At 33.1% G+C, this 25,863-nt stretch overlaps 2 protein-coding genes across 2 annotated transcripts in view; one reads left to right on the top strand and one right to left on the bottom strand.

The window, feature by feature from the left end:
- Positions 1 to 2,210: 2,210 nt before the first annotated feature.
- Positions 2,211 to 25,863, bottom strand: part of LOC140441777 (uncharacterized) — a 58,766-nt gene continuing 35,113 nt past the window's right edge. The window contains exons 9-13 of the mRNA XM_072532730.1: positions 22,929 to 23,092; positions 22,054 to 22,382; positions 15,428 to 15,629; positions 10,958 to 11,200; positions 2,211 to 3,304 (exon numbers count right to left, since the gene is read on the bottom strand). Coding sequence (XP_072388831.1) covers positions 2,868 to 3,304; positions 10,958 to 11,200; positions 15,428 to 15,629; positions 22,054 to 22,382; positions 22,929 to 23,092 — 1,375 coding nt within the window. The 3' untranslated portion in view covers positions 2,211 to 2,867. The remainder of the gene's footprint in view (positions 3,305 to 10,957; positions 11,201 to 15,427; positions 15,630 to 22,053; positions 22,383 to 22,928; positions 23,093 to 25,863) is intronic.
- On the top strand, positions 7,831 to 9,021 carry LOC140448714 (uncharacterized). Its single transcript, XM_072541828.1, has 3 exons — positions 7,831 to 7,952; positions 8,232 to 8,300; positions 8,355 to 9,021. Exons 1-3 carry the CDS (start codon positions 7,874 to 7,876, stop codon positions 8,813 to 8,815), a joined length of 609 nt encoding a protein of 202 aa, XP_072397929.1. The 5' UTR covers positions 7,831 to 7,873; the 3' UTR covers positions 8,816 to 9,021.

Raw genomic sequence — 25,863 nt, 5'->3', positions numbered from 1 at the left:
GTATTTGAAAGAAAGGTTCTCAGAATAATATTTGGCCCTCAAATAGATGAATTCACAGGGGAGAGGAGAACACGCCGCAATGCTGAATTGGTGACTTTGTATGGAACTGAAAACATAGTTAGACATATCAAGGCAAACCAAATAAGATGAGCAGGTCCCGTGGTACGTTCAGAAGATGATAGAGTGTTAAAGACAGTGTTTTTTGAAAGACAAGATGGAAGAAGATCAGTAGACCGACCGAGAAAAAGATTTAAGGATGATATTGAAACCGATTTATCTAGAATTGGGGTACAACAATGGGAAATAGAAGCGCAAGATCGTAGAGGATGGAGGGCGATAGTGGATGCTGCGAAGACTCACCCTGAGTTGTACAGCCAGTGAAGAAGAAGAAGATAAATTTTTAATTTAATTTTCAACAATAAACAATAACATTCAAAATATGAATTAATTTTATAGAAAGAGTTCAAAATGATCTACTTCTGCTTTACCACAAGTGTCAAACTGTCTAATCAGTTCACGTATCCATGTCACATGTATCATTTCTAGCGTAAATAGGGTACACGCTTGTCTAATTTTAGTTATTAAAACGTGTATATCTGTAGCTTCTTCGTTATAAAAGATTTTTTTTAAATAGCCCCATCCTAAAATAGTTAGTTCCAATCCATCTGTTAGGAGATGAGGTATTAAGATAATTGATTACAATGCCTCTGTTATGTGGAGGTGTGCCATCTTGTTGCCATACCATAACTCTTCTTTTGCATAAAGGAATATTCTCCAGTAACAAAGCTCATTTTCAGAAAATTTAGATATGTCCAAACATTTTAATTTAAAAAAAATATATGTTTTTAATTATTGAGAGAATTAAAAACTATTTCTTGCAGTTTGGATGGATAGATTGGTTCTTGTTGTTTACTGGCTGCAGCTGAGTAAGATAAAGGTGGTTGTGAAGTAGATTGGGATAATTCATCATTATTGTCAGTAACATAAAATTCCGTTTCATCACCATTTGATTATCCTAAATACGGATCTGTTTCGCTTCAGGTTTTGGTAAATACCTTTGATGATAAAACTAGTGTCGATAAATGGCCGGTATAATTTAGGCACATGTGAATAACTGTTCTGATGAGACTTATTAAGTCGAAATACGTATCAACAGATACATAGACGCTTTGTACGTGAAATCAAATCTTTTCTGTCTTTTTCATTTTATTCGGATCTACTCTGTATGAGTACAAGAAACAAATTCGTTAAGGGTTTCTGCCTAGTTGAGGAGACATGTCGTGGAATGCAAATTTTAGATTCCCCATGTCTCTATTAACATCTTTATCAACGTCTGGCTATGCCTTGCAATTTTTAGAAGGCTCCAGATTAAAGCAGAAATCTGAATTTGTTTCGAAACTGTCTTACCGATTTTTGATGCTTATTCATTTTAAAAACAAAATTTGAGTTTTATGATATTTCAAATTTAAATTGACATTGTTTTTACAGACGTTATATTGTCATCATTAAGACAACCAATAAAGTCAGTACAATTGTTAAGGGGGTAAGGGGGGTCATATTAAATTGCTTTATTGAACTGTGAATGGGACATTCAAATAATAAATGTCCAAGAGTTTCCAACTTGCTTGTGCTGCAAATTATAAAAATTTCAGATGATCGAATATGACATGTTCTACCATCATAGGTGAATTTTAACATAGCTATTAGATGTTCTAAGTTGCACCATGCTACGAATGTACATATTTTATGGGAATTTAAAATTCTAGATATTGCTGCTATGGTATCTATGGATAAATCTTTGTAAATAGTTGAGAACATTATATAGTAATAGTTGTCTTCTTGGGGAAACATATCCATATATTGTTTTAATGTGCTTTTCTTGTTTTTTAACAGTCAAGTCTCCCAAGAGAATTCATAGCCTAATATTTTAAAATATTGCTTAACCTGTAAGACCCAGGTGTATCTATTCTTATTTACTAAATAATGTATTTAATTAATTTGAAGCTGACGCAGAAAATAAATAAGATGAAGTTTTAAATCGTGCATTTCCGATAGCTTGATGAGCCAATTTAAAGTGAGTTGGAAAATAGTAAAAGAAATCTTGACTCTTCCTGTTTCCAACCTAACAGCATAATCAGGTGTATTGAAAAATCAGGTGTATGGTTTTAATAAAATATTATTTATCATATTTACGAGAAATTAAAACAACATTTGAAAAATAGGTTTTATTCTAATTTATAAATGCAAAAAATCGTAATAACAACATTAATTCTTAACTATTAGGTACAAAATCATAACATTTACCCTAAACATCATAATATTAACCTTAACTTAAACATTTAAATACATTTCCATTTCATGTTTGTAATATATGTGATACGTGGACTTTAAAAGACCATCTTCACATAAATAAAAATATAGTATGCGCACCTAGAAAATTTATTAATAATTAATAATTAGTGCTATATATACATATCCAAAGACTGCTCAATATATGCAATTAAAAAACGTGTTTATGTCATGCCGTGGAATATATACTTCCCACTTCATCATAGGCGTCCTCGCAAAAGTCACTGAGTATCTTATGAGAATTTACAGTGATAAATAAATACAATTATTTAATACGAAGGTAGTATTTTTAAACAGATTTAATAATTTTGGACCTACACAATATCCAAATTTCTTTTTTATTTTTGAATAACAGTAGCTCCGATTATTTAAAAAGCAGTAGTGATGTGAGATAAAAGAATTTAATAAATGAATTGTTGTAGATCACACGCAGTAATCGGCGCAAAGAGCGATTTACTAACGGCTAAAACACGCAACTCAGTTTATATTGTAGGACCGTATATACCTCTCGGTGCGTTTTATTTCTTTAACTTCTTTAAATTCAACCAGAAACCACCCTCGGCTGTTACATTGAATTGCTTCCTAGAAATTTTCAGTGGTACTGTAAGTTTTGCCGAAGGTTCGATTATAAAATTGGACAAAAGATAAAATAACACCACTTTTGCTTCTAATAGAGCAAATCGAGATCCTATACAGTTCCTAGGACCAATACCGAAGGGAAGATACGTGTAGGGGTCGATTTTTGACTTATTTTCGTCGTTGAATCTTTCAGGGTCGAACCTCTTTGGGTTTGCGTAGAACGCCGGATCTCTATGTATAGCCCATACGGGAAAGAGAATAACTGTGTTCTTTTCAATATGAAGCGGCTTTTCTTCTGGTGTTGCAGCTGGGATGGTGTAAGGTTTGGTACATATTCTGTCAGCCATTACAGCAATTGGCCATTTCCGTAAGGTTTCTGAAAAATAAAAAAAAATTAGTAAAATTGGACTATAGTATGTTTATTCTGCATCCATATTCTTGTGGCATATTAATCCGATTTACTGTTTTTATTTGGAAAAATTCACACTTTTACTTTAAAATAAATATTATAAATATTTATATATAAATTAAATTAATAATCAGAAACAGAAAGACGTTTGAGATTTAATTTTATTGTAGGACTACTGCCATCCGCTTATACGTATTTCGACGTTATTAGGTCTCTAATCGTCTTATTTTTTCATTAGATATTTTTGTTAATTATGTCACCATAGCTCTAAAGTCATCAAAGCTCTAAATATTCTTATTCCAGGTATCTAATAAGCTCCATAATTGCTCCATAGATTCGTCTTAGTACTTTTCTTTCGAAACATCCGAAACATGTTTTCATTATTTTTTGTTAGAGTCTACGTACTAAAGGCAAATATTCGACAAAAATAAATGTAGGAACGTATAACATCAGATCCATGAACGAAGAAACTAAAATTCACGAAGTAAAAGAAGAACTGACTAAAATACAGTGGGATATTATCGGCATATCCGAAGTAAGAAGAAAAGGAGAACAAAAAATGCAGCTAAAATCAGGAAATTTTCTATACTATAAAGGTAATTAAGAAAACACCAACAATGGAGTAGGATTTATAATAAATAAAAAATTGGTTAAACACATACAATCTACCAAGGACATATCAGATAGAGGAGCCTACACGATGCTTAAATTAAAAAGAACGCCCTTAAAAATCATACAGGTGTACGCTCCAACAAGTACCTACAGCGATGAAGATATTGAACATTTTACGAAGACATAACAACAGCTATAGAAGAGAAGAAATCAAAATTAACGCTAATAATCGGGGACTTCAATGCCAAAATACGAGTACAACTATATAGAGAAGAAGACAAAGTAGGACCCCATGGATACGACAAAAGAAATGATAGAGGACACACATTGATGAATTACTTGGAGGAGAAGCAACTATATGCAATGAATACATTCTTTAAGAAAAAACCCCAAAGAAAATGGACATGGATTAGTCCCAATGGTGAAACTAAAAACGAAATTGATTATATTCTTTCGTAACAGCCCTAAATCGCTTCTGCCAAGCTGATCATTGATAGTAGATTTGAAACAAGGAAGAAAATGGAAAATATTCAGAACTTAGACATGGAAAAACTAAAACAAGAAACACAAACGTACGAAGAGAGAATAAAGCAAATATTGCCGACCAAGGAAGATATAGAACACAAACATATCGATGAAATGACCATGATATTTATTGAAACTCTAATGAAAGTGGGTAAAGAAAAAAGCACAGACAACAACAAAAAAAGAAAGTTTCATATCCCAGGAAACAAAGATTCTTATAAACACAAGAAGAACATTACTAGAACAAGGAGGCAGAAATAAAATGGAATACAAAGAAATAAACAAAACTATTAGAAAAAATATCAACGGAGAGGCAGGAAGAAAAGATAGAAAAAACAATTGAAAAAAAAATAGAAACATGAAGTGCTTAGAGCAGAACCTGGAAAAAACTGTTAACTAAACTACTAACAAACAGATTAACAACTAAGTTAGATAATTACCAGTCAAGAGAGCAAGCTGGTTTTAGAAAAGGATTCAGTACGAGCGACCATCTGCTTAGGATAAAAATATTAATTGAAAAGGCCAACGAATATTAAATCCCAATGTATATGGCATTTGTAGACTTTGAAAAAGCATTCGATAAGGTGGAACATTGGGCAGTAAAGAAGTCTTTACAAAATGGAAGAATAGACTATAGATATACGGACTTAATTTCCAATATATATGATCAAGCAATAACATCCATTAAAATAGTTGAACAAACGGAGCCCAATAAGATACGGCGAGGAGTCAGACAAAGTGACACTATATCACCCAAATTATTCAATCAAGCTTTGAAAGACGTTATGAGGAAATTACAATGGGAAAAACGGGATATTAACATAAATGGCCAATACTTGTTATGTGTTTTCTGCTCTTTTGTATGGTGTCGAAGGTTGGACTTTGACGGACACACTTCTCAAGAAACTGGAAGCCTTTGAAATCTGGGTGTATCGGAGAATCCTACGAATAAGTTGGGTGGATAGAGTGCGTAACGAAGTTGTTTTGCATCGGATGGGAAAAGTTACGGAAGTCGTCAAAACAGTTAAAAATCGCAAGCTTGAATATTTTGGCCATGTTATGCGCCACGCAGAGAGGTATAATCTACTCGATTTAATAATACAAGGCAAGGTAGACGGAAGAAGCGGGCCAGGTCGAAGAAGAACGTCATGGCTTAGAAACCTGAGAGATTGGTTTAACAGATTATCTGCATCTCTTTTCCAAGCTGCCGTGAACAAAATTACTATAGCCAATTTGATAGCCAAAGTTCCATAATCGAGCTCGGCACATGAAGAAGAAGGCCAATACTTAAATCACTTGAGATATGCAGACGACATTGTATTAATAACAGATAAAAGGGAAGAATTACAAAATATGATGGATGAATTAAAAAGCGAATCAACAAAAATAGGTCTACAAATGAATTATATTAAAACAAAAATTATGACCAACCAACAAGAAGAATTAATAATTACAATTGCACAAACAACCATAGAACAAGTAAAAGAATATGTATATTTGGGACAACTAGTTAAATTAAATAGAGAAAATCAGACCGGAGAAATAAAGAGAAGGATACGGTTGGCTTGGGTATCCTTTGGAAAACTTTCCTATATACCAAAAATAGAAAATACCCCCAATATTTAAAAACAAGAGTCTTCAACCAATTTATACTTTCTGTTCTCACCTACGGTTCTCAAACTGGGACGTTTACAAAGGAAAACATGGAAAAAATAGCAAAGACCCAAAGAGCCATGGAAAGGCAAATGCTGATCAGGCTATCAGACAAGAAAAGAAATACTTGGTTCCTCAACAAAACAAAAGTGACGATGTATTAACGCAGATAGCAAAACTTAAGTATAAGTTCGCTGGACATACCATAAGACAGAAAGACGACAGATGGAATAAGATGATTATACACTGGAGACCATATAGTTACAAACGAAAAAGAGGAAGGCCACAAATGAGATGGTCAGATGACTTGAAAAAACACGCAGGCCCGAAGTGGATACAAACTGCCTATAATAGAGAGACGTGGAAGAAGGAAGAGGAGGCCTATATCCAAAATTGGACAGCAAGGGCTGTATAGATAGAGAAATAGATAGAGCCTACATCTCTAAACCATATGTTAAGACTAGGTGTATTATTGTTTTGTAGAGTTTTATTTTTCGATATAATTGTGGATCTAAACAGGAGATTGAACCCAAATTAGCATCTGTTGGTCGTGCAAATTCTGCGGTTTATTTCTGCGGTAGTATTTTTTCAGTGTTAAGGAGCGCTCCCAGGTATACAATTCGTTCACTGCTTCGATGACATCGTTTTCTATAACAAGTAGTTGTAGGATTTGTGGGTGCGTGATTATTTTCATATACTTTGTTTTGTTGGTATTTCGTTCTTCTGTTTACAATAAATCCGACCCCGTTTATGTAGTGGCTTTCATTGCAGCTGTAATATATGGAATGGGTTCTCTTGTCAAGATTGCCAGTTTCCGTCCACCGCATTTTCTGCAGTGCTAAAACATCTACTTTATAGACAGACTTTATAACAGAATCGTCGTTGGAAGTTCCGTCCAGCTAATAGTTCATGAGGTTCCGTAACATGTTTTTTTACAGGAAGAGGTTGTGAGTCTCCAGCTCAACCCCCAACCTGGAGGGCCAGGACTCTTCTGTTAGGGTTGCCATACCTTAATCTGTTTTGGTTCGCGGTCGGTATTTTTATTTCCCAACTACCCACCGGTCCTATGACCGGTTAGGGTGCTCTCCTATCCACCACCTGGAGACACGTACGATGAGAGACAGACTCCCCATGGAGTGCTATATCTTAGTACTATATTATTTGTGTGTTTTTGTTCTTTGCGTTGCCTAACAGTTCTCTTGTAAGCGTTGTTTGAAATTTTATTCCTATTGTTTTTATCGGGCTTTTGGTCTATGATATTCTAGCTCTGGAATTTGAATCTGGATTCTGTGTGTGTTACTATATATGTATATATATATATATATATATATATATATATATATATATATATATATATATATATATATATATATCGTGGGTATACTGCAAAAACTGACCAAGTCAATTTTTATCGATTTTTCGTTTATCAATCCAAGTCACTCGAAAGACGTAACCGAATACCTGGAAAAGTGCCCAAGTCAAAATATAAAGGCACGATGCCGCAACACACATAACATCCAAATGTCTATGTCTCGGTATGCGTATCAATAGACTGGAAGAAATGATCATGTTGACTTGGTCACTTTTGCATGAAATGTGATTCACATTTCATATCAACATTGAACTGCGACAATTGGCTATTACGACTTGGTCACTTTTTGATGTTTTAGTATTACCTACACGTTTTATGTTTATCAGTTGAATTATCACGTGTTGGAAAAGGAAATATTAAGTTTATCTTTCATTATGACGTCCAGGGGAAAGTTTTTAGTACAAATGTGTTTAGATGAAGGCGAAGCTAGTACTTCACATGAAAATAACGCAGGTGAGTGTTGTAATTTCGTAATATTTATTGAAAATAATTTTGAGGTTATGATGAGGACAACAAATTATAAAAGTATCTATTACTTAGCTCTTAGCAGATAAACGTTTTCCTTAAAAAATAATATTTATCGCCCCACTTCCTAACCATCAACAGTAAATGCCGCTGATACAAAGTTAATATTCTATGTAGATTTTTGTTGTTGATCATTTTGCTGTTTTAAAATATAAAACATAATAATGAGATCAAATTAGGGTGACTAATAATAAGTAACGGTTTCAGAACTATGGTCTTCTAAATCAACATCACAACACATTCCTATTTTGTCAGCTGGAACCAGCACTACGGAAGGTAAATATACATTTTAAAACTGATCTTTTTATCCTAAACTAATATTTTAATTAGGTTCATTCAATACTACTCTAATGCAAGGATGTTCAACTACCACGTCTGATAATGAAAAAGAGAATACCAAACATTGTGAAGGACATAATAGCTCTACTGAGGTGAGTAATATACCTGTGTCACCTACGTTTGAGAAAATGGTCGTTTATAGTGGTTCAGATTTTTCTACCGGCAGTAGTGATAACTATATTCCGAGTGATGATGATGGTTTATCAAATGTTGAATCAACTGATAGTGATGTACCCTTATCAAAACAAGAATGTCGTTGGAGAAGAGCTAACCCTTCCCGATGGAAAAGAAATATTAAAAAGAAAAATAGAATGTCAAGTTTGCCTTACAAATCAAAAGGAACAGTCATTGCAGCAAAAAAACCAAAATTGATTAATTGCAACTCTTGTAAATTCAAATGCTCTCTTAGTTTTAATGATGATTTCAGAAACCAGTTATGCTCGGAATTTTAGAGATTAGACTATAATCGTCAAAAAGATTATATTCTCTATTGTGTTGCGAGCAAAGAACCTACTTGTAGAAGAGTTCGTTCTGGAACAGGTGCTCTCAAAACTGCAAGTAGGTACTATCATTTCCTAAACCAGGGTAAAAAAATTCGAGTTTGCAAGAATTTCTTTCTACGCACTTTGTGTATAAGCCACGGGCCAGTGGATAAGGCATTTTCTGAAGCAAATGATATAGGAATATTTGCAACTAACGACAAACGTGGTAAAAAGGAACCGGCTAATAAAACCAAACCTGATATTATAGCGTCAATCAAAGCGCATGTACAAAGTTTTCCAACCATGGCATCTCACTACTGTAGATCATCAACTAAACGAGAATATTTAGATTCTAATTTATCTATCGCAAAAATGTACGAACTATATGTGGAAGATTGCAAGAAAACGGGAAAGGAATACGCATCTCAAATAACTTACCGTCGCATTTTTGGTACCAACTTTAATTTGTCCTTTTTTAAGCCTAAAAAGGATCAGTGCCTAACATGCACGAACTACTTGAAGACAAAAGCTGCAGATTTAGAAGAAAAATATCAGAATCACATTAAAAGACGAGACGAAGCAAATTTAGCAAAAAAATCAGACAAAGAGCGCGCAATGACTGATAATAGTTTTTTAAGTGTCACGTTTGATTTACAAAGCGTTCTGCAAATACCTTCTTCAGATGTCTCACCAATGTATTACAGTAGAAAGCTGTGCGCGTACAATCTCACAATTTACGAAGCAGCTAGTCAAAAAGCCCACTGCTACGCATGGACTGAAATTAATGGTCAAAGGGGCAGTTCAGAAATAGGTACATGTCTGCTTAAGTTTATAAAATCTTTGCCACAAAATATTATCGAAATAAGTTTGTTGTCTGATACCTGTAGCGGTCAAAACAGAAATCAGTTTATTGCAGCATTATTTCTATTTATCGTACAAAACAGCAATTTAAATATTGTACAGCATAATTTTTTGGAATCTGGGCATTCTTATATGGAAGTAGATTCCATGCACAGCGCCATAGAAAATGCTAAAAAGAATGTTCCAGTATACACTATGCATGATTGGTTAAACATTTTTAGACTGGCACGCTCCAAAAGAGGCCGAAACAAAAGAAGTGATCCATATAACGTACAGGAATTAAGGTATAATGATTTTCTTGACATAAAGACCCTAGCTGCTAATACTCTTAAAAATAGAACCATTGATGAAAACGGAAATCGTGTTAATTGGCTAAAAATTAAATGTATGCGATATGAAGCAGATAAACCGCAATATATACTATTTAAGTACAACTATAGTGATCCAGAATTTCTTATGTTCAATGTAGTTGGACGTACTAAACGAGTTATAAATCCTATAAAAGAAATTCAACTATTATACTCTAAAGAAATTCCTATTTCTAAACTTAAAAAGCAGGATCTTCTAAAATTATGTAAGACAGGAACAATTCCCTCTGAATTCCATGCTTGGTATCAGTCAATACCATCAGAGAGTGGAAAAAAAGATGTTGCTCCAGAGCCATCAGTATTGTCCGATTCGGATTTGGATTAGTTCTACTTGTCCGATTCGGAGTCAGATTAATTCTAGTATAGAAACTTTTACATTTTTGTTATCATTTTCCAATTTAAAAAATAAAGTAAATGTTTTTATTTGAAACTTCAGCCTTACACTGTAAATAAATAAAATTAGACATAGGTATTTTCTTTGTGTTTTATTATTGATCAATAATTATCATTTTGTGGCCATGATGTCAATATGAGAAAATTTCTACATCAAAAAGTGACCAAGTCAATTTTTTTTGCGAAAAACAAAAAGATAAATACAATCTTTAGAGATACTTAGAATCACTAACTTCAACCATTTAATACCTGGAAAGAAAAAATACATATCCTTTTAAATTGATTTAGAAATAAACTCAAATAAAATTACAAAATATTCAACATCAATTATCTCGAAAGCATCATATTTGACTTGGTCAGTTTTTGCAGTATGCCCACGATATATGCATATTCTAAAATAACTGAAAACAAAATTGTCGAGGAATAAAAAAAGTAAATTTCATGTTTTAAAATCATAAAATCAATAAATCTTTTAGACTGTTAATCTTACCTGAAACAACCATATCCAAGTACTTCATTTTTAACAAAGCTTCGTATGTCAGCTTGCCATTACATTCTCTCAACGTTTCTTCGACTTCTTCTCTTAACTTATCTTGAGTATCAGGGTTTACTGCTAATTCGTAGGTTGCAAAACACATTAAGGAAGACACGGCATCAAAACCGGCGAAGAAGAAGACCATAGCGTGAGCAGCTATATCTACATTAGTAATTTCTCTGGCACCTTTACCATTTCCTGTAAATTAAATTTAGGACATATGTACTTATGTGACATAGTATATTACATTGAAAAACATATGATATTATGAATATTGTACCAAAAAAAAACATGTCTTCAATTAATACTAGTGATAATTAAATATTAGAAGTAGAGGAAGAGACACTTTATATTACACTTTAATTTGTTAGTTGAATATATTAGGATATTATTATTGGATTTTGGAGTATAAAAAAAACAAAATAACACAAGTGCTAAGTTGTGGGTATGGGGGTAAAAAGGCTGTGAGTATTTAACCTATATTTTTCTAAAGCTATTTTCTTGTGTCATTGTAGTATTATTTGCTATTTAGCAATATACTGTGGCACTACTATGACTTACACCTAACACGTTTTCCACTATCTTAATATTTGGTTAACTGTCTCATGGACTACGATGTTGGAATTACTCCAGTTTCTTAAATTCTTGCATTATTTCTACAGATATTTAATAATTCAAAGTATAATGCACCTCATTAACTGATAGGGGAAGAGCAGAAAGATTTGCGGCGTATATATTTTCCTTATATTATTTGAATCGTTAATCGGCAAAATGTCTTTTTTAATTAATATTGCAATATTTCTCTATGGATGATATTAGACGGTTCAAATATCTTTTTGTACAGTTTGTTTAAAACTATCTCAAATTTTTGAAGACACATTATATTAGGACATTTTTGTACTATCATGATAATTGTTAAGGTAAAGCTCAACTATTGTGTTGTAGCCTAAAAGCAATAGCTTATTATTGTTTTTATGTATTTTAAAAAGTTTTTATATTACTCTTATGAATACATTTTGACTGTAAATACCTTCAGCGTCTTAGTATAGTACAATTGGTCGAAAAAAGACCTAACCCCGACATCCAAAATAAAAGTTTTCCTCCAACACCAAATTGTTATTATATGATCCAAATATTGTTCAGTAAAAAAATCCTGGAGCGTCGGATTTTGGGGTTGGGGGGAGTCGGTAAATTAGTAGTTTTTTACGTTTGTCGTCAATATTTATATAACTATGCGGTTTAGCGTGAACAATGTTCTATATAAAAATGTTCTACATTAAATTTGGAACAAAAAAGGTTCTATGCATATTACTTCTTAAACGAACGGTTCCAAAGTTACGGGTGGTGTACCTACATGTAGACTATAATAAGTTTAAATTAATTAGTTTTGAAAATTTTAAAAGTAAACTCGAAATAAAGATGTTAAAATTTGCAAACAGTAAAATAATTAAAAAAAAATCTCAATAAGTACGAAGTATTAAAACATTATTCTGTTCTTCTAAAAACTAAATCTGTAACTTAACAAAGAACTTGAAATAAAAAATATTCTAAATTTTCAATCACATTTCAATCACATATTGATTAATTTCATTTCTATAGAAAATGTTGTATAGATTCTGACGAAAGCAGGTGATATGACCATAAAGTAGGTCATTAAAAAGCAGGGGTGGATTGACCGGAGGCAGAGGAATTACAGCTACAACAATTGCAACTTGGATTAACTCCATGCCAATGTGTTCTAGGTTTCTAGGGTGTGCAAAGCAGTTAAAGCAGCACGTGGCGCTAAGACTTGTAAGGCAGAAAAGAAAAAGCAAGGTCTTAAAGACTTTTATATCATGGCTAGAATACAATCCGTTTTCTAAAACACCTGAACTCTCTTTACTATCAACAGGGGTTATAGGAAATAAAAACGAGAACTGTGATAAAGGGTTTGTTAAACCTCGGCTTTGAAAGACATAATGGTTTAGGTAAACCCAAACACTCTTCTACGTCGAATGATGTGCACAGTAAGGAGTGACAAGAGACTTAAAGAAATATTTTAATATAAACTATGTGCGTATTCTCCATCTTTGTTCGAAGAATCTGGCTTGATGAGAAAAGAAAACAAATCTTCAATGGTTACCACAGATGTCATTCATCATTAATGGAGGTCACTTATGTCATCGTGTTGTCTGTTACAGTTACCTTCAAACAGATTTGCGAGTAATACATAGACTACGTAATTACTCATTACGGAACAGCAACTGTTATATTTGATCGATAGCAGCAACAAGATGCAAAATATGAAGAACATCTACGCAGAGCACGTTCTAGCATTGAAGTAAAACCATAAACCATAGTGAATTTTTAGTTAACGCTAACTACAAAATGGACCTTATTTCACTTCTTGCAGTACACTTGCAGCCGTCTCAAAAGTTCGAATAGCTATGATGATTGCCGACCTCCGCCGCGGAGATGGCACTTGAAGAAGAAGAGTACACTTGCAAAGATGTAATTGCACAGTTCATGAACTAAGAACGACGTTAAATCTTGTGTTATTTGTGATGATAAAGAAACTAAAAATTGTGGTACCACAGAAAAGCAATCAGCAGGAAAAAGTAATATACGCCTTTACAGAATGTGACACGGTATCAGCTATCTACAAGAAGGGGAAAATTACAGCGTATGGGAAAGGACAAGTCAACGATGTTTTTCGTAGAAAACTTGTAGTCTTCAACGACCCCAAAGCTGACCTCAGAAGGAAGGAATGCATTTCTTTCTTGCGATATTTGGTGCCATAACATAAAAAATCTAGATTGTTTTCGCTACCAGTCGTACTTGAAGGCTATTGCAAAACAATCTATATTGGAAGTAGTGGGGTTGGAAGAAAATTAACGAACACCTGACACCAATTACACCAGCTCGGAAGCTGCAGCACGTACTTTCCACACATAAACTTATAATGTAGTTAAAAGTTGCTGTTGTAAAATGGTATTACATTTTATTATTCAATTTTTTAAAAATTATCCAAAATGGATTTATAAATTTTCAGAACGTTTTCGATACTATTAAATCATCCAGTCAACAATGTCTATATAGTAGTTGGAACTATACAGTAAATATAGGCGTTTTTCACTGATGATGATGATCTGATAGGATCGAAAACTTTCTGAAAACTTATAAATTCATTTTGGATAATTTTTAAAAATTTTAATAAGAAGATTTTATACCATTTTATAAAAGGAAGTTTTTACTTTATTGTAAGTTTTTGAAAGTATGGTATACAGCCAACCACTGGGAATTTCCCTTTTAAATTTGAATTACTTTGTCTCATAGTGTGTACTTGCAACGACGAATGTAATGTGTAACTGTGAGTGCGGAAAGAGTGGTCTAAACTGCTCAAGCATATGCAGCAATTACGCAGACCTAGGATGTGATAATAGGGACACAACCATCATAGATGAAGATAGAGAAGAGGAGGATGTTGTATTTGAAGAGGACTGAAACTGAAATAAGTTTACTTAAACTAATGAATAAGTTTACTTCAGACTCATTTATGCAAGAAATAATTTGAGTATTTAAAATTATTTTGTTGGAATTTACTATTGGATAGATATTCATGCGACATTGTTCATAGAAAGTCTAGAGTGGGTTTTTTCGTACCACAGGTTTATATGACCTAGGCCTGTGGAAGCCTCTTTTCCCTTTAAAAAATAGCGCCCCTTGAGATGGTGGTGAGGTTGACGTCCCTTTAAGAGCTTATTACTAACCTAACACCGATCACTGAAATAGCTAATGACTTTTACAAAACTGTTAAAAAAATAGTTTTTTCAGTAATAATATTATAATTTCCCCAAAAAATATGGAAAACCTCCACTTCTACACAAAGGCTCGAAATAGTGTAACTTTTTACTGAACTATATGTGGATCATATAGAACAATTTGGTGTTGGAGGATAACTTTTACTTTGGTTTTCAGGGTTTAAGTCTATTATACCTCTAGGACATATTTACAGAGGAGAAAAATACTTCCTATGACTGATAATGTAAGGGAAAGCGGAAGGAAGAAGAGCTCCAGGAAGAAGAAAATGCTCCTGGCTAAAAAATGTAAGAGACTGGACAGGCATGGACACACATTCGATACTAAGAACAGCTCAAGATAGAGAGCAATTTGCTATAGTTATAGCCAACCTTCAGTAATGGAGAGGACACCTTAAGAAGAAGATACCTTACTAGTCGAACTTCAACGAATAACTCTAGTGCTTAAAGTTCTAGCTTTACAAAACTACATCCCGCTTGATATTTTAAATAAAAAAAAAATACTAATTTTGGGAAAGTTTTTAAGGGGCCATTAAATAGAGTATTATTTATCAAATCGTAAAATAATACGTTATTAATGGCCCTGAAATCTATTAGAAATATTGTTTAAAATATTTCAATTACTTACCTAAATCTGCTTCTTCTACTACTGCAAATCCAGTATCTATAACCTTCTCCTCTTTTTGTTGAACTCCTTTTTTAGCCTCCATTAGTAAGTGTATCATGTCAGGACGAACAATTTGTTTCTCTTCTCTAGTTTTGACTGTCTTATCAATAAGTTCTATAAAGAATTCACTTAATTCTTTGCCAAAAATTGAAACTTTAAAAAACTAAAAACAAAATATACATATGTAAGTATGAAATCGTATACCTATAAAAAAACAATTCGTCTCATATAAAATAAAAAAGAAAATAACACAGGCCTGTAAACAAAAATTTTGGAAAACTAGTTTTGGTAACTGGCTAAAATTTTGCTAGTTTTTGCCGATAATCTGAATGACTTACAGATATGTATTAACAAACCGCATAACAGAAGTCAGCAACAGATACGGACTAGCTCTTAACATAAAGAAAACCAAATTTATGACAATTAGTAAAAAACCAATACTAAACGCTCAACTTACAATAAACCAACAGAATATCGAAAGAGTCGAGAGTCGAGCAATATATATATTATTGTGATATTTAAAGTCTTGGTGCGCCAGGCAATAATTAGCTAATTAATTTTTTGATTAATTAACATTATTTAAATGAGATGATTATGACTCTATCACAATTTTTAATTCTTTTATCTCAGGGTTAAATTCGTGCTTCAATATCTATGCTATTACATGTGAAAGGTAAGGTCCAAAGAATACCGGAATAATAAAAAACACATATGATCTAACACTATATATTGAAATAAAAATAATGAAATAATTCACACTCAAAAGTTTTCAATAAACAAATCTCATATAATGATTCTCAAAATTTTGTTCTACGTACGTGAACAATCAAAATTAATGGTACAAACAATATTAATTGAAATCTCAAAATCCCAAACTATTCTAACTCTCCTAATCAAAATATTTATATCCTTTCTAAATTAAGTGTAAAAATTGTGTTATCAATAAAAGAAAAAACTGCAGAAAACAAAAATATCTCTCTCTGATGATGAATGGTCCAAATCCTTGTTCCTTGTAGACTATATTATCTCCTCTCAAACGCTCCCTATGTAATCAGCAATCTTACAACAGATTGTTGCAAGTATATCGTCCTTAATGATCTCCTTCAAAAGCACAAATCATTCAAATTATGATAGCCTTTCTCCTCTCGATAAACTGAATCTCTCGTTGGCCCGAGTGAAAAATAACTCTTGGAATATCTTCTCTTTACGATAAACTGAATCTCTCGTTGGCCTGAACAGTGACTCTTGGAATATAAGTAGAAAAATATGACTTACAATATTTTGTCGCTTCAGCTTCTGTCAGATACACTAACTCCACAAAAACTCACTAACATTCAACACTACTGCTTGCTACTTCTCGGGAACCGCCAGAGAACAATCACTGTTCGTCTTACAGACTTGGAAAACCAACTGATTATCTTTTCTCTCTCCTAAATCTAGCTAAACTTTCATTCCTACATACCTATCCCACCTTTTTCAATCTCCGCCAATCAAAACTCGTCACAATTCCCCCATTTTTTCATTTCGATAACAAACAAATTTTTACCTATAATTATAAAATTTCCTAAAACTTATTTACAAATAATAGTTTTCTATAATTCTTAAAAACTAACAAAAACCTCTTTCTAAAATCTCTTCTATTTGTCTCTAATCACTGCATTAATGTATTTGGAAAACCCGGTTCAATTGTCTTTGGATTTCACTTAAAATTATGCGGGTCACTCAAGTATAACAAAGAAATAATTTATGCATAGCTTACATTTTGTTTAGTACAGGTAATCCAAGAATTTAATAACTTTCCTTCTTCGAAATGTTTGTTGGTTATTATCCTACTTATCTGAATTATTTTAATGTTTTTGCACTTTGAAATATTTTAATCAACCCAATATTTTTCTCGATTTTACATATCATAACAATATATATATATATATATATATATATATATATATATATATATATATATATATATATATATTTAAATAGCCAATGGCACCACTCAACAGAAATTAAACAGCGAATAATAAAAGGAAAAGCAGCATTCGTTAGAATAAGAACCATTTTCAACAGTCGAGATATATCATTAAAAACAAAATGCCGTCTATTGAACTGCTACATAATTCACAGTTCTACTCTATGGAATGGAAGCGTGAACATTGACTTTTGCATCTATGAATCGGCTCGAAGCTTTCGAAATGTGGTGTTATAGGCGCATCTTACGTATATCCTGGGTTGACAGAGTTACTAATGTGGAGGTCATGCGTAGAATGGGGAAAGAATGTGAAATTCTCATGACCGCCAAAACTAAAAAGTTGGAATATCTAGGACATGTAATGAGAAATCTCACGAACGTTACGGCCTTCTCCAGCTGATTCTCCAAGGGAAGGTAAATGGTAGGAAAGGACCGGGAAGAAGACGCATTTCCTGGCTTCAAAATTTACGAAAGTGGTATAACACGACTACCATTGAACTGTTCCGCGCTGCAATAAACAAAGTAAAGATAGCCGTGATGATCGCCAACATCCGGAACGGATAGGCACTTTAAGAAGAAGAAGAAGTTTTGGTAACTTCAACTGATTTATAAGGTTTGTGATGCGCTGAGTAAAAAATAATCCTCGTTTGGCTGTAACACGTTGTTTTACAAATAGGTCTGTTTTACCAATGGTGTTACTCTAAAAAGATATACGCATTTAATACAAAAATATGTGATAAGTTTATTATTTTGAAGATTTATTTTTTATTCCAAATAAACTTTCGAAAGTTACCTAAAATCGTTTCCTTACTATGAGATCCCTCTTGGTACATTTTTACTTATAAATACTATATGGAATGTCTTTCTGGAAGATCCAGTAGTAGTCTGCTATTATTTTTGTGCTCTAATTTCCTTAATACCTATCTTCTTTTCATCTTTTTGGTATTTTGAAGGAAACGTTCTTCGTGTTTGTTACTCACATTATTATTATTATTATTATACATAAGCGAGGGCAGAGGAACTAAGTCCCGATTATGCCCAAAAACAAAGAAATTTTATTAATAACCTACTAGTAAAAAACAGAAATTACAAATAAAAGAAATAAAATTACAATTTTTGTTTTAAAAGAAAAATAATATTTTAACTATAATGCAAAACGGTCAAGTCTCTTTTTGAACGAGTTGGTAGAGGGAGCAGAGACAATGTTATCGTTAAGGTTATTTCAGCACTCAAAAACTCTATTTGGTAAAAAGTTCTGCCTTGATCTTGTAGAAAAATTTTCTTTCTTCAGTTTGAACGGATGACCTCTGAGGCGTTCATTTTGATTAATGGTAGCCATACTAAATCTTTCTGCGTAAGAAGGTCTTCTCGGTCCCAAAGAAATTCGAGTGGCTTTTCTTTGGACGTTTTCCAATATAGTCTTGTCTCGAACCAGATCAGGATACCACGTTGGTCCAGCGTATTCAAGTATGGGTCCTACGTACAGAGTGTAAAGTTTACATAATGATTGCATTGAAACTCTCGAAAAACACCTCCGAATAAGATACAGTCTGGAGTTCGCACATTTACAAATAGAGGTAATATGGTCGGACCAAGTTAGGCTGCTGTTTATGATAACACCAAGATCGTTGTACGAAAACACAGAATCTAATGGCTGCCCGTTAACAAAGTACGGCACAAGTGGGTTATTTTTTCCAATTCGAAGCACTATACATTTTTCCGCGTTTAAGGGTAGTAACCACTGAGAACACCAAGTTAAAATAGAGTCCAAGTCCATTTTTAGGATTAGCTGGTTTGTGATTGGATTGGCATATATTTTTGTGTCATCAGCGTAGAACGATATTTTACTTAAGACATAATAAGGAACATCGCTGATGTAAACCGTAAACAGCAGAGGTCCAAGGACGGAACCATGGGGCACTCCACTTTCCACTAACCTGTCCTGTGAGAAAGATTCGCCAACTCTAACTTTGTAATATCGATCTGTCAGAAAATCGTCTATCCAACGAAGTAAAGTACCGCGAACTCCGAAATGTTCTAGCTTATGTAGAAGTCTGCGCTTAGGTACACGGTCAAAGGCTTTAGAGAAATCTAGATAAACAAAGTCCACAAATTCTCAGGAAAATAGTTTAGGTAGTAGTAAAGAAAATATACCTTTAAGCTCATGAGACAACCCAAGTCTTGAAAAAACATTACAGATTAAAGATTACATCTAGGGTTGCCCTCGGCCTGACACACTTCTCTTTGAAAATCTGCCATGATGTTAAAAAAATATTGATTCGCTAGAAGTATTCTGATATCGGCCTTAACAAATATACCTATTTTGGATTTCATCTCCAAGAGACCTGGAAACTTGGTAACCAAGTACATGAAACATTCTTTCTCTTTTGGGAGAATACCAAAACTCTCTTGCAAAACATTGGTCCAATCGTAAGCGTCTTTTACTTCAAATTCACCATTGACCAGTGATTTTTTTGGTATTGATTGTCCTATGAACATAAAAAATAGGGTAATTTGGGGTAACCATCTTGTTTCCCAAGCAGCTTACCCAAGATATTTAAATCACCGCCCATCTGTCAACCGTAATCTTTAAATTTTTGAAGATTCATCTTCAAGTTCTCATAGATCTCTTTCAAAAACAGAAAGTTCAATAGGAACAGAAGCCTAGAAACACTTCTTTTAAGCTGCGCTTCGATGAGTCGATATATAAGCGCTATTGAGTGGAGTCGTATTACATTTTAAATTGAACCATCAAATCTTTAATGTAACTACAAAAAAGTAGATTTTATTTTTCGGTAAAGTAATACACAATATTCACATATTCTTTAAACGATATCTGAACCAAGAAAACGACACTACAGGTAGTAATAACTTTTTAATCTTGAGTAGAAATCCGAGCTGCTTTTTCGGAAGATCCAGATCGCTCACCAAGTCATTTATATCTTTCTAAGAAAATAATCTTGGTTTATTGTTACTTTCAAAGTCAAAGCTTGAGTCCTAATTATTCGAGGTTGTAATTCACATTCATCTAAATGTGGTAACTCTCTTAATAAAGGGTTTTGGCACAGGTGTTTCGGCATCATGAGGAATAAAATAAATAACTGATGAAAGATTTGGGTATTAAATAGAATGCTTTGATTTTGAGTTGAATCCAAGAGTATAACAGGACTAAAACACCTAACTTTAGCCTGAATTTAAATCGGATAGGTTACCATGTTGGAGTTCTATTACACAGGACTCCCACATGAAAAGCATTTGGTTGATAGCTGTGTCCCTATCGCGCATCAGAGTGCTATAGGGGAGAAAGTTGAGTGATTCCTGCTTACACACGAAATAATTCACCTCGCTCTCGCTCTAATGAATTGTTACTTCTTCTTCTTAGCTTTCTGTCGTCCATGTTTGGACATAGGCCTCTCCCAAATCCTTCCATCGGTCTCTATCCTGAGCAACATATTTCCAATTTGTTCCGGCTATTCTTTTAATGTAATCAACTCATCTCATCTGTGGTCTTCCTCTTGGTCGTATACTTTCGTAAGGTATCCAATGTTGTATTGTAGTATTCCAACGTTGGTCTTTTTGTCTAGCAGTGTGGCCCGAGAAGCTCCATTTAAGTTTGGCAATTTTTGTTGCTATGTCCTCGATTTTTGTTTTGGACCTTACCCAGTCGTTCCTCTTTTTATCTAACAGTCGTATACCTAACATTGCTCTTTCCATTGCTCTTTCCATTGTTCTTTCTGTTGTGGCTAGTTTATTCATGTTTGCCTTGGTTAGGGTCCAGGTTTGACATCCACATGTTATGATAGGTAGGATGCATTGGTTGAACACTTTGATCCTCAAGTATTGGGGTATTTTGCGGTTCTTAAGTATCCAACTAAGTTTTCCAAATCCTGCCCATGCTAGTCTTGCTCTTCTAGTAATTTCCGCACTTTGGTTCTCTTTGTCAAGTCTCAGGATTTGACCTAGGTAGATATATTCCTGAATTGAATGAATGAATTGTTACACCCTAACGTAATTCTAAGGAGAGAATAAGTCTCACAGGCGGGGTTCAATTAAATTGCTTGCTTGCTGAGTTGAACCATTAACATCACACGAGTAAAAGTGTAAGTCGTGACTATGATTCCTTAGGTCTTGCCATACTATAGGTACACCAAAGCCAAAAGTTTTTTTTAACCATTAAACTAGTTTCGAATATTCTTTAAATATTCTGCAAACTTTATGAGGAGCCCAAAATCTTCTTTCTTCGCAAAGGATGATATATTAGGTTGTTTCCGTAACACTGTTTATTTATCACAGATAAAACAAAAGAGTCACTTTTGTAAGATCATGTTACGAAATTATTGTGTAAACAAAATTATAATAATTATGATAGTCACATTACATAATCTGTGAAAATAAACCAAATTAATATTTACGAACAAAATTGTGTATGCAGCTTACATACTTATATAGTATACATGTCAACCGTGTGTAATACGGAGATAGGCTGACAGTACCTCCATATGTGAGGCAATTTAAAATTGGTCTAGCTAACATAAGGGAAAATGTGTGAAATCTGTCCGAATTGGTTGAAATTATTCAAACAACTTTTTTGTTGCTGACCTGTTTAAATAATACTTACTGCTAAAATTGTCGGTATAAGAAAGTAGCCAAAAAATTTGAGACCTCGCCAGAACCCAAAATCTACAGCTCTCGTTCCCATAGTGAAGAATTCATTATCTCTGTGCTTCAAAGAATCTGTTTTAATGCCAAAAGCAGTCGTAGCAATAACGTCGTTCGTAAATCGTCTAAAAGTATCCTTCATTTCCATTTCGATGGTCTCTTCGTTTTTGTTCAGAAAATACTTAACGAAGTTATCTCCGCATTCGCTCATCAGAACGAACATCGCTCGCATTTTGCTACTGGTAAAGGTTGGACTAAGAATCGGTCTCGTATCACGCCATGTTTGACCTTTAATAAAATAGAAAAATAAATTACTGTACCCATTTTGTTTAAGGAATTAGATGTTAGAATTTATATATAGTGTGCCAGTAAGGGCACTACCATATTTATTAACTACATATGTCATATTTATATATATATATATATATATATATACCCGGTATTTAGGCGTTCCACGCCCTTCCGGTAGGGATCTATGGAGGAGTATCACCTAGCCGCAAGCCCTTATCTCTTGCCGTACTGCTCCACCATAGGCCGATCAGATACCAGCATATTCTAGAATAAGCCGCAGATTCATTTTAGAATTTTAAACTACTGCGTTAGCCTTTTTGTTTGCTATTCTCCGAGCCGGGGATTTGAGCTGACATCTCTCGCATTGAAGCGAAGGAGAAGCCAGCCGCCCAGCCCGCTTGGCTATCCGATCATATGTCATATTTAAGTGTTCAAAATAAAGTTACGCAACCACTTGGTAATCAAAATTTCAACCCATCGGATTAAATTAAGACAAAAAATTAATTATTTAGTTTAAAGCAATAAATACTTCTCGTCCTGTACCTTTTAATGCAAATAGATTCTTTCCGAATAGAAGATCAGCATTTGGAGGGATCATTTGTCTGTGGTCCATAAAGTGTTCAAAGTCTTTAACGGCAATATTTTTAATAAGTTCTGGATCTCGTATGGCAAGAGTAGGTGTAATCATCTGGTAGCATCCAAAATATCTGAAAATAATAGTAAACATTTTAAAAGCACTTCTTTTAAATCTGTTTTTTTTTTTTCGTTTATAGCTACGAAATCTGTACATTGGGGCTGTCTCTAGATTTAAAAGAGGACCTTTCCAGTTTGTGCCATTTTAGGTAATTACAAAAAACAAATTATGACTCTACTTTTTAATATATTTTAGTAACATTATTTTATAATTTTTTTAAGAATGTTTAAAAGAAATGAAAATAGTATAAATACTTTTGCATCTAAATTGTTCACTTTAGGAACCTGAGTATCTATGTTCAAAGGACTAAATACGGAATGCACGGAAGGCTTATACAGAAAAAAGAATATCAAAGAAGATTGCTGGAATCAAAGATTTTTTTTAGAATTTTTCTTTACTTAAAATTTTTAATTTATGTCGAAAATCTACTAAAAAAAGTAGTTTTCTGATAAATATGGTCACACTGGACACACCTTGGCTAATATGCTTGCGAGCTGTGATATTTCAAGTTGACAAGTTGGTACATATTTGCAGATCTAAGATGGTTAACAGTCAACATAATACGCGTTTCGGTTTTATTAAGTATAAATTTAAATTTCTGTCTAAATTAAAACTAAGTCAGGAGTGATTTTATAATAGCCAAAGGAATTTACAATTAGAAGGAACCAGAAATATGAATTTTATGTTTGTGTTAAATAAATGTTTAATCTTACAGTGCATATTTCATATAATACAACAATTAAATTGTATTGTTTAAATCTTACTTTATATAATATGCCAAAATTTGAAAATTTCTTTAATCGTCGCTATCCCGTATCTAAATAGATATCAGCAGCAGTATTTAATGTATGTATCTTAATTGTCTATATTAAAAGATTAGAGATCAGATATTAGAGTCGTTATTATTTTATGAATTACATCACTAAATTACATCCGTTGGTGACATTAATGGTCAGTTTTTGTAATTTTAAACACTACGGAAAAAAGTTGCCAATTTTAAATTCAAAACAATTTTTTTAGTTACCTACTAAATATTAAATAATTCTGCTCTTTTCAAATGGTTTCTTGTTTTTCTTGCAATTTATTTATTTAAATCAACTTTATTGTACTGGACATGAGCCTAGCCTCCCCAAATTTTTTCTATATTTCTGTATTTCTTGTAATATTCATTCACCTCATGCCTGTCATTTTTTTAAGATCGCCTACCCTTTGGATTTACGGTTTTTCTTGTTCTCTTCTGTTTCTTAAAGGTCATTTGCCAAAAATTGCCATTTTAGTTTTGCTTTTTAATTTTTTTTTTCTATTAGGATTACAATATATAGGCTAATTTTTTGTCTTTCGTTCACTGATATATATTGTGCTGTAAATGATCGCTATAAAGTAATAGCAAGTTAGCATCATCGCTGTATCTTGTGACTATCCTGTTTACTACTTAATGGCAATAATTGATATGGTTGATAAGTTGATGGTTGATACTTAAAATTCATCTTTACATTAATAGGCAGATCTTTCAGACACTCTACATAATATGGTTTTGCTTCTCAGCTACCGTCAACCACATCATGGTTGACATTTTTTGTCTGTCTAACAGGACCTACCTTACGAAAATGTAAGTTGTATGGTCTCTGTGTACTTTGTTATAAGAAAAAAAATGTTATCCTTATAAACTATTTGGAATTTTAATTGTGAATTTTGGTTAGGAATTGTAATCATTAAATACCAACGTTTATTTACAATAATGTTAAAGGTACATTTTTTTAAGTTGAACTTTTATATTCATTTGTATATATGAACTTGTGTATATCTACATTATATATTATCAATGACAAATATCTTGGGATCGTGTCGTTGCTAAAGCGTTGACTGGCACCCATTTTGGTTTTTCCGTTTTTTTCGTAATTAAATTTACTTTTTGTTCATTCTACTTTTGTATCTTAGCTTTACTTAAAATCCTTAGCTCAACTAAATTAATTTTTTCAGTATTTCATGGACTTTCCAAGATCAATCTAGACCGTCACTAGCCACGTCCTTTTAGTCTCTTTCCCCTAATATTCTGAGCTGCATTTTATTAATATCTGATCTACTCTCATACATGTGTTTTCCCTTTTTGCATGCTGTTATAGTAACTGTTATTCTGCCCTATATAGTTATTAAATATAAAGTATGATCTAGTGCACTTCTGACCTGACATAATGTTTTTTACTATACCCTGTATTTAGTGTAGATTTCAGTGTTCAAACGCTCTAATAAACCAATATAGAACTCGCTGTTGATTGTTTGCTGTTTTCAATAGTCAATGAAAATAATTTCTTGGATGGATCCATGATTCATCAATTCGTTGTTGATTTTGCTGTGTTGTGAGAAAACGCGGCACCCATTTGGAAAACAGCTTTATCAAACCCAAATGTTTATGTATAATAGTGAAAATGCTACCCTTTAATAACTTTAGAGGATCAGCTATCTCTTGCAACTTCACTTTGCTGTTTTCCATCATAATTTTTAGCATGTTTTGATGTGTTTGGAAATAACTGCATCATTTGGCCTTCCGCAGCGCTCAGCATCATTGGTGTCAAATAATAGAGATAAATCATCCCATCAAATAATAGAGATAAATCAAGGTTTTAAGGAAGTCAGAGGATAGGGGTGGCAAATTTTTTTTCATCTTTTTGGGGTCTCCAAATTTAGATTCTCAGCAAAATTCAGCTTATTGGTATTATTTTTTAGGACCAGTGGCATTTTCGTCTCTGACGACTGGAGTATTCTTTTCTTGTACGTATAGATATA

Source organism: Diabrotica undecimpunctata, chromosome 1, assembly GCF_040954645.1.
Source record: "Diabrotica undecimpunctata isolate CICGRU chromosome 1, icDiaUnde3, whole genome shotgun sequence".
NCBI lineage: Eukaryota > Metazoa > Arthropoda > Insecta > Coleoptera > Chrysomelidae > Diabrotica > Diabrotica undecimpunctata.
This window is presented reverse-complemented; position numbering and strand designations above follow the sequence as displayed.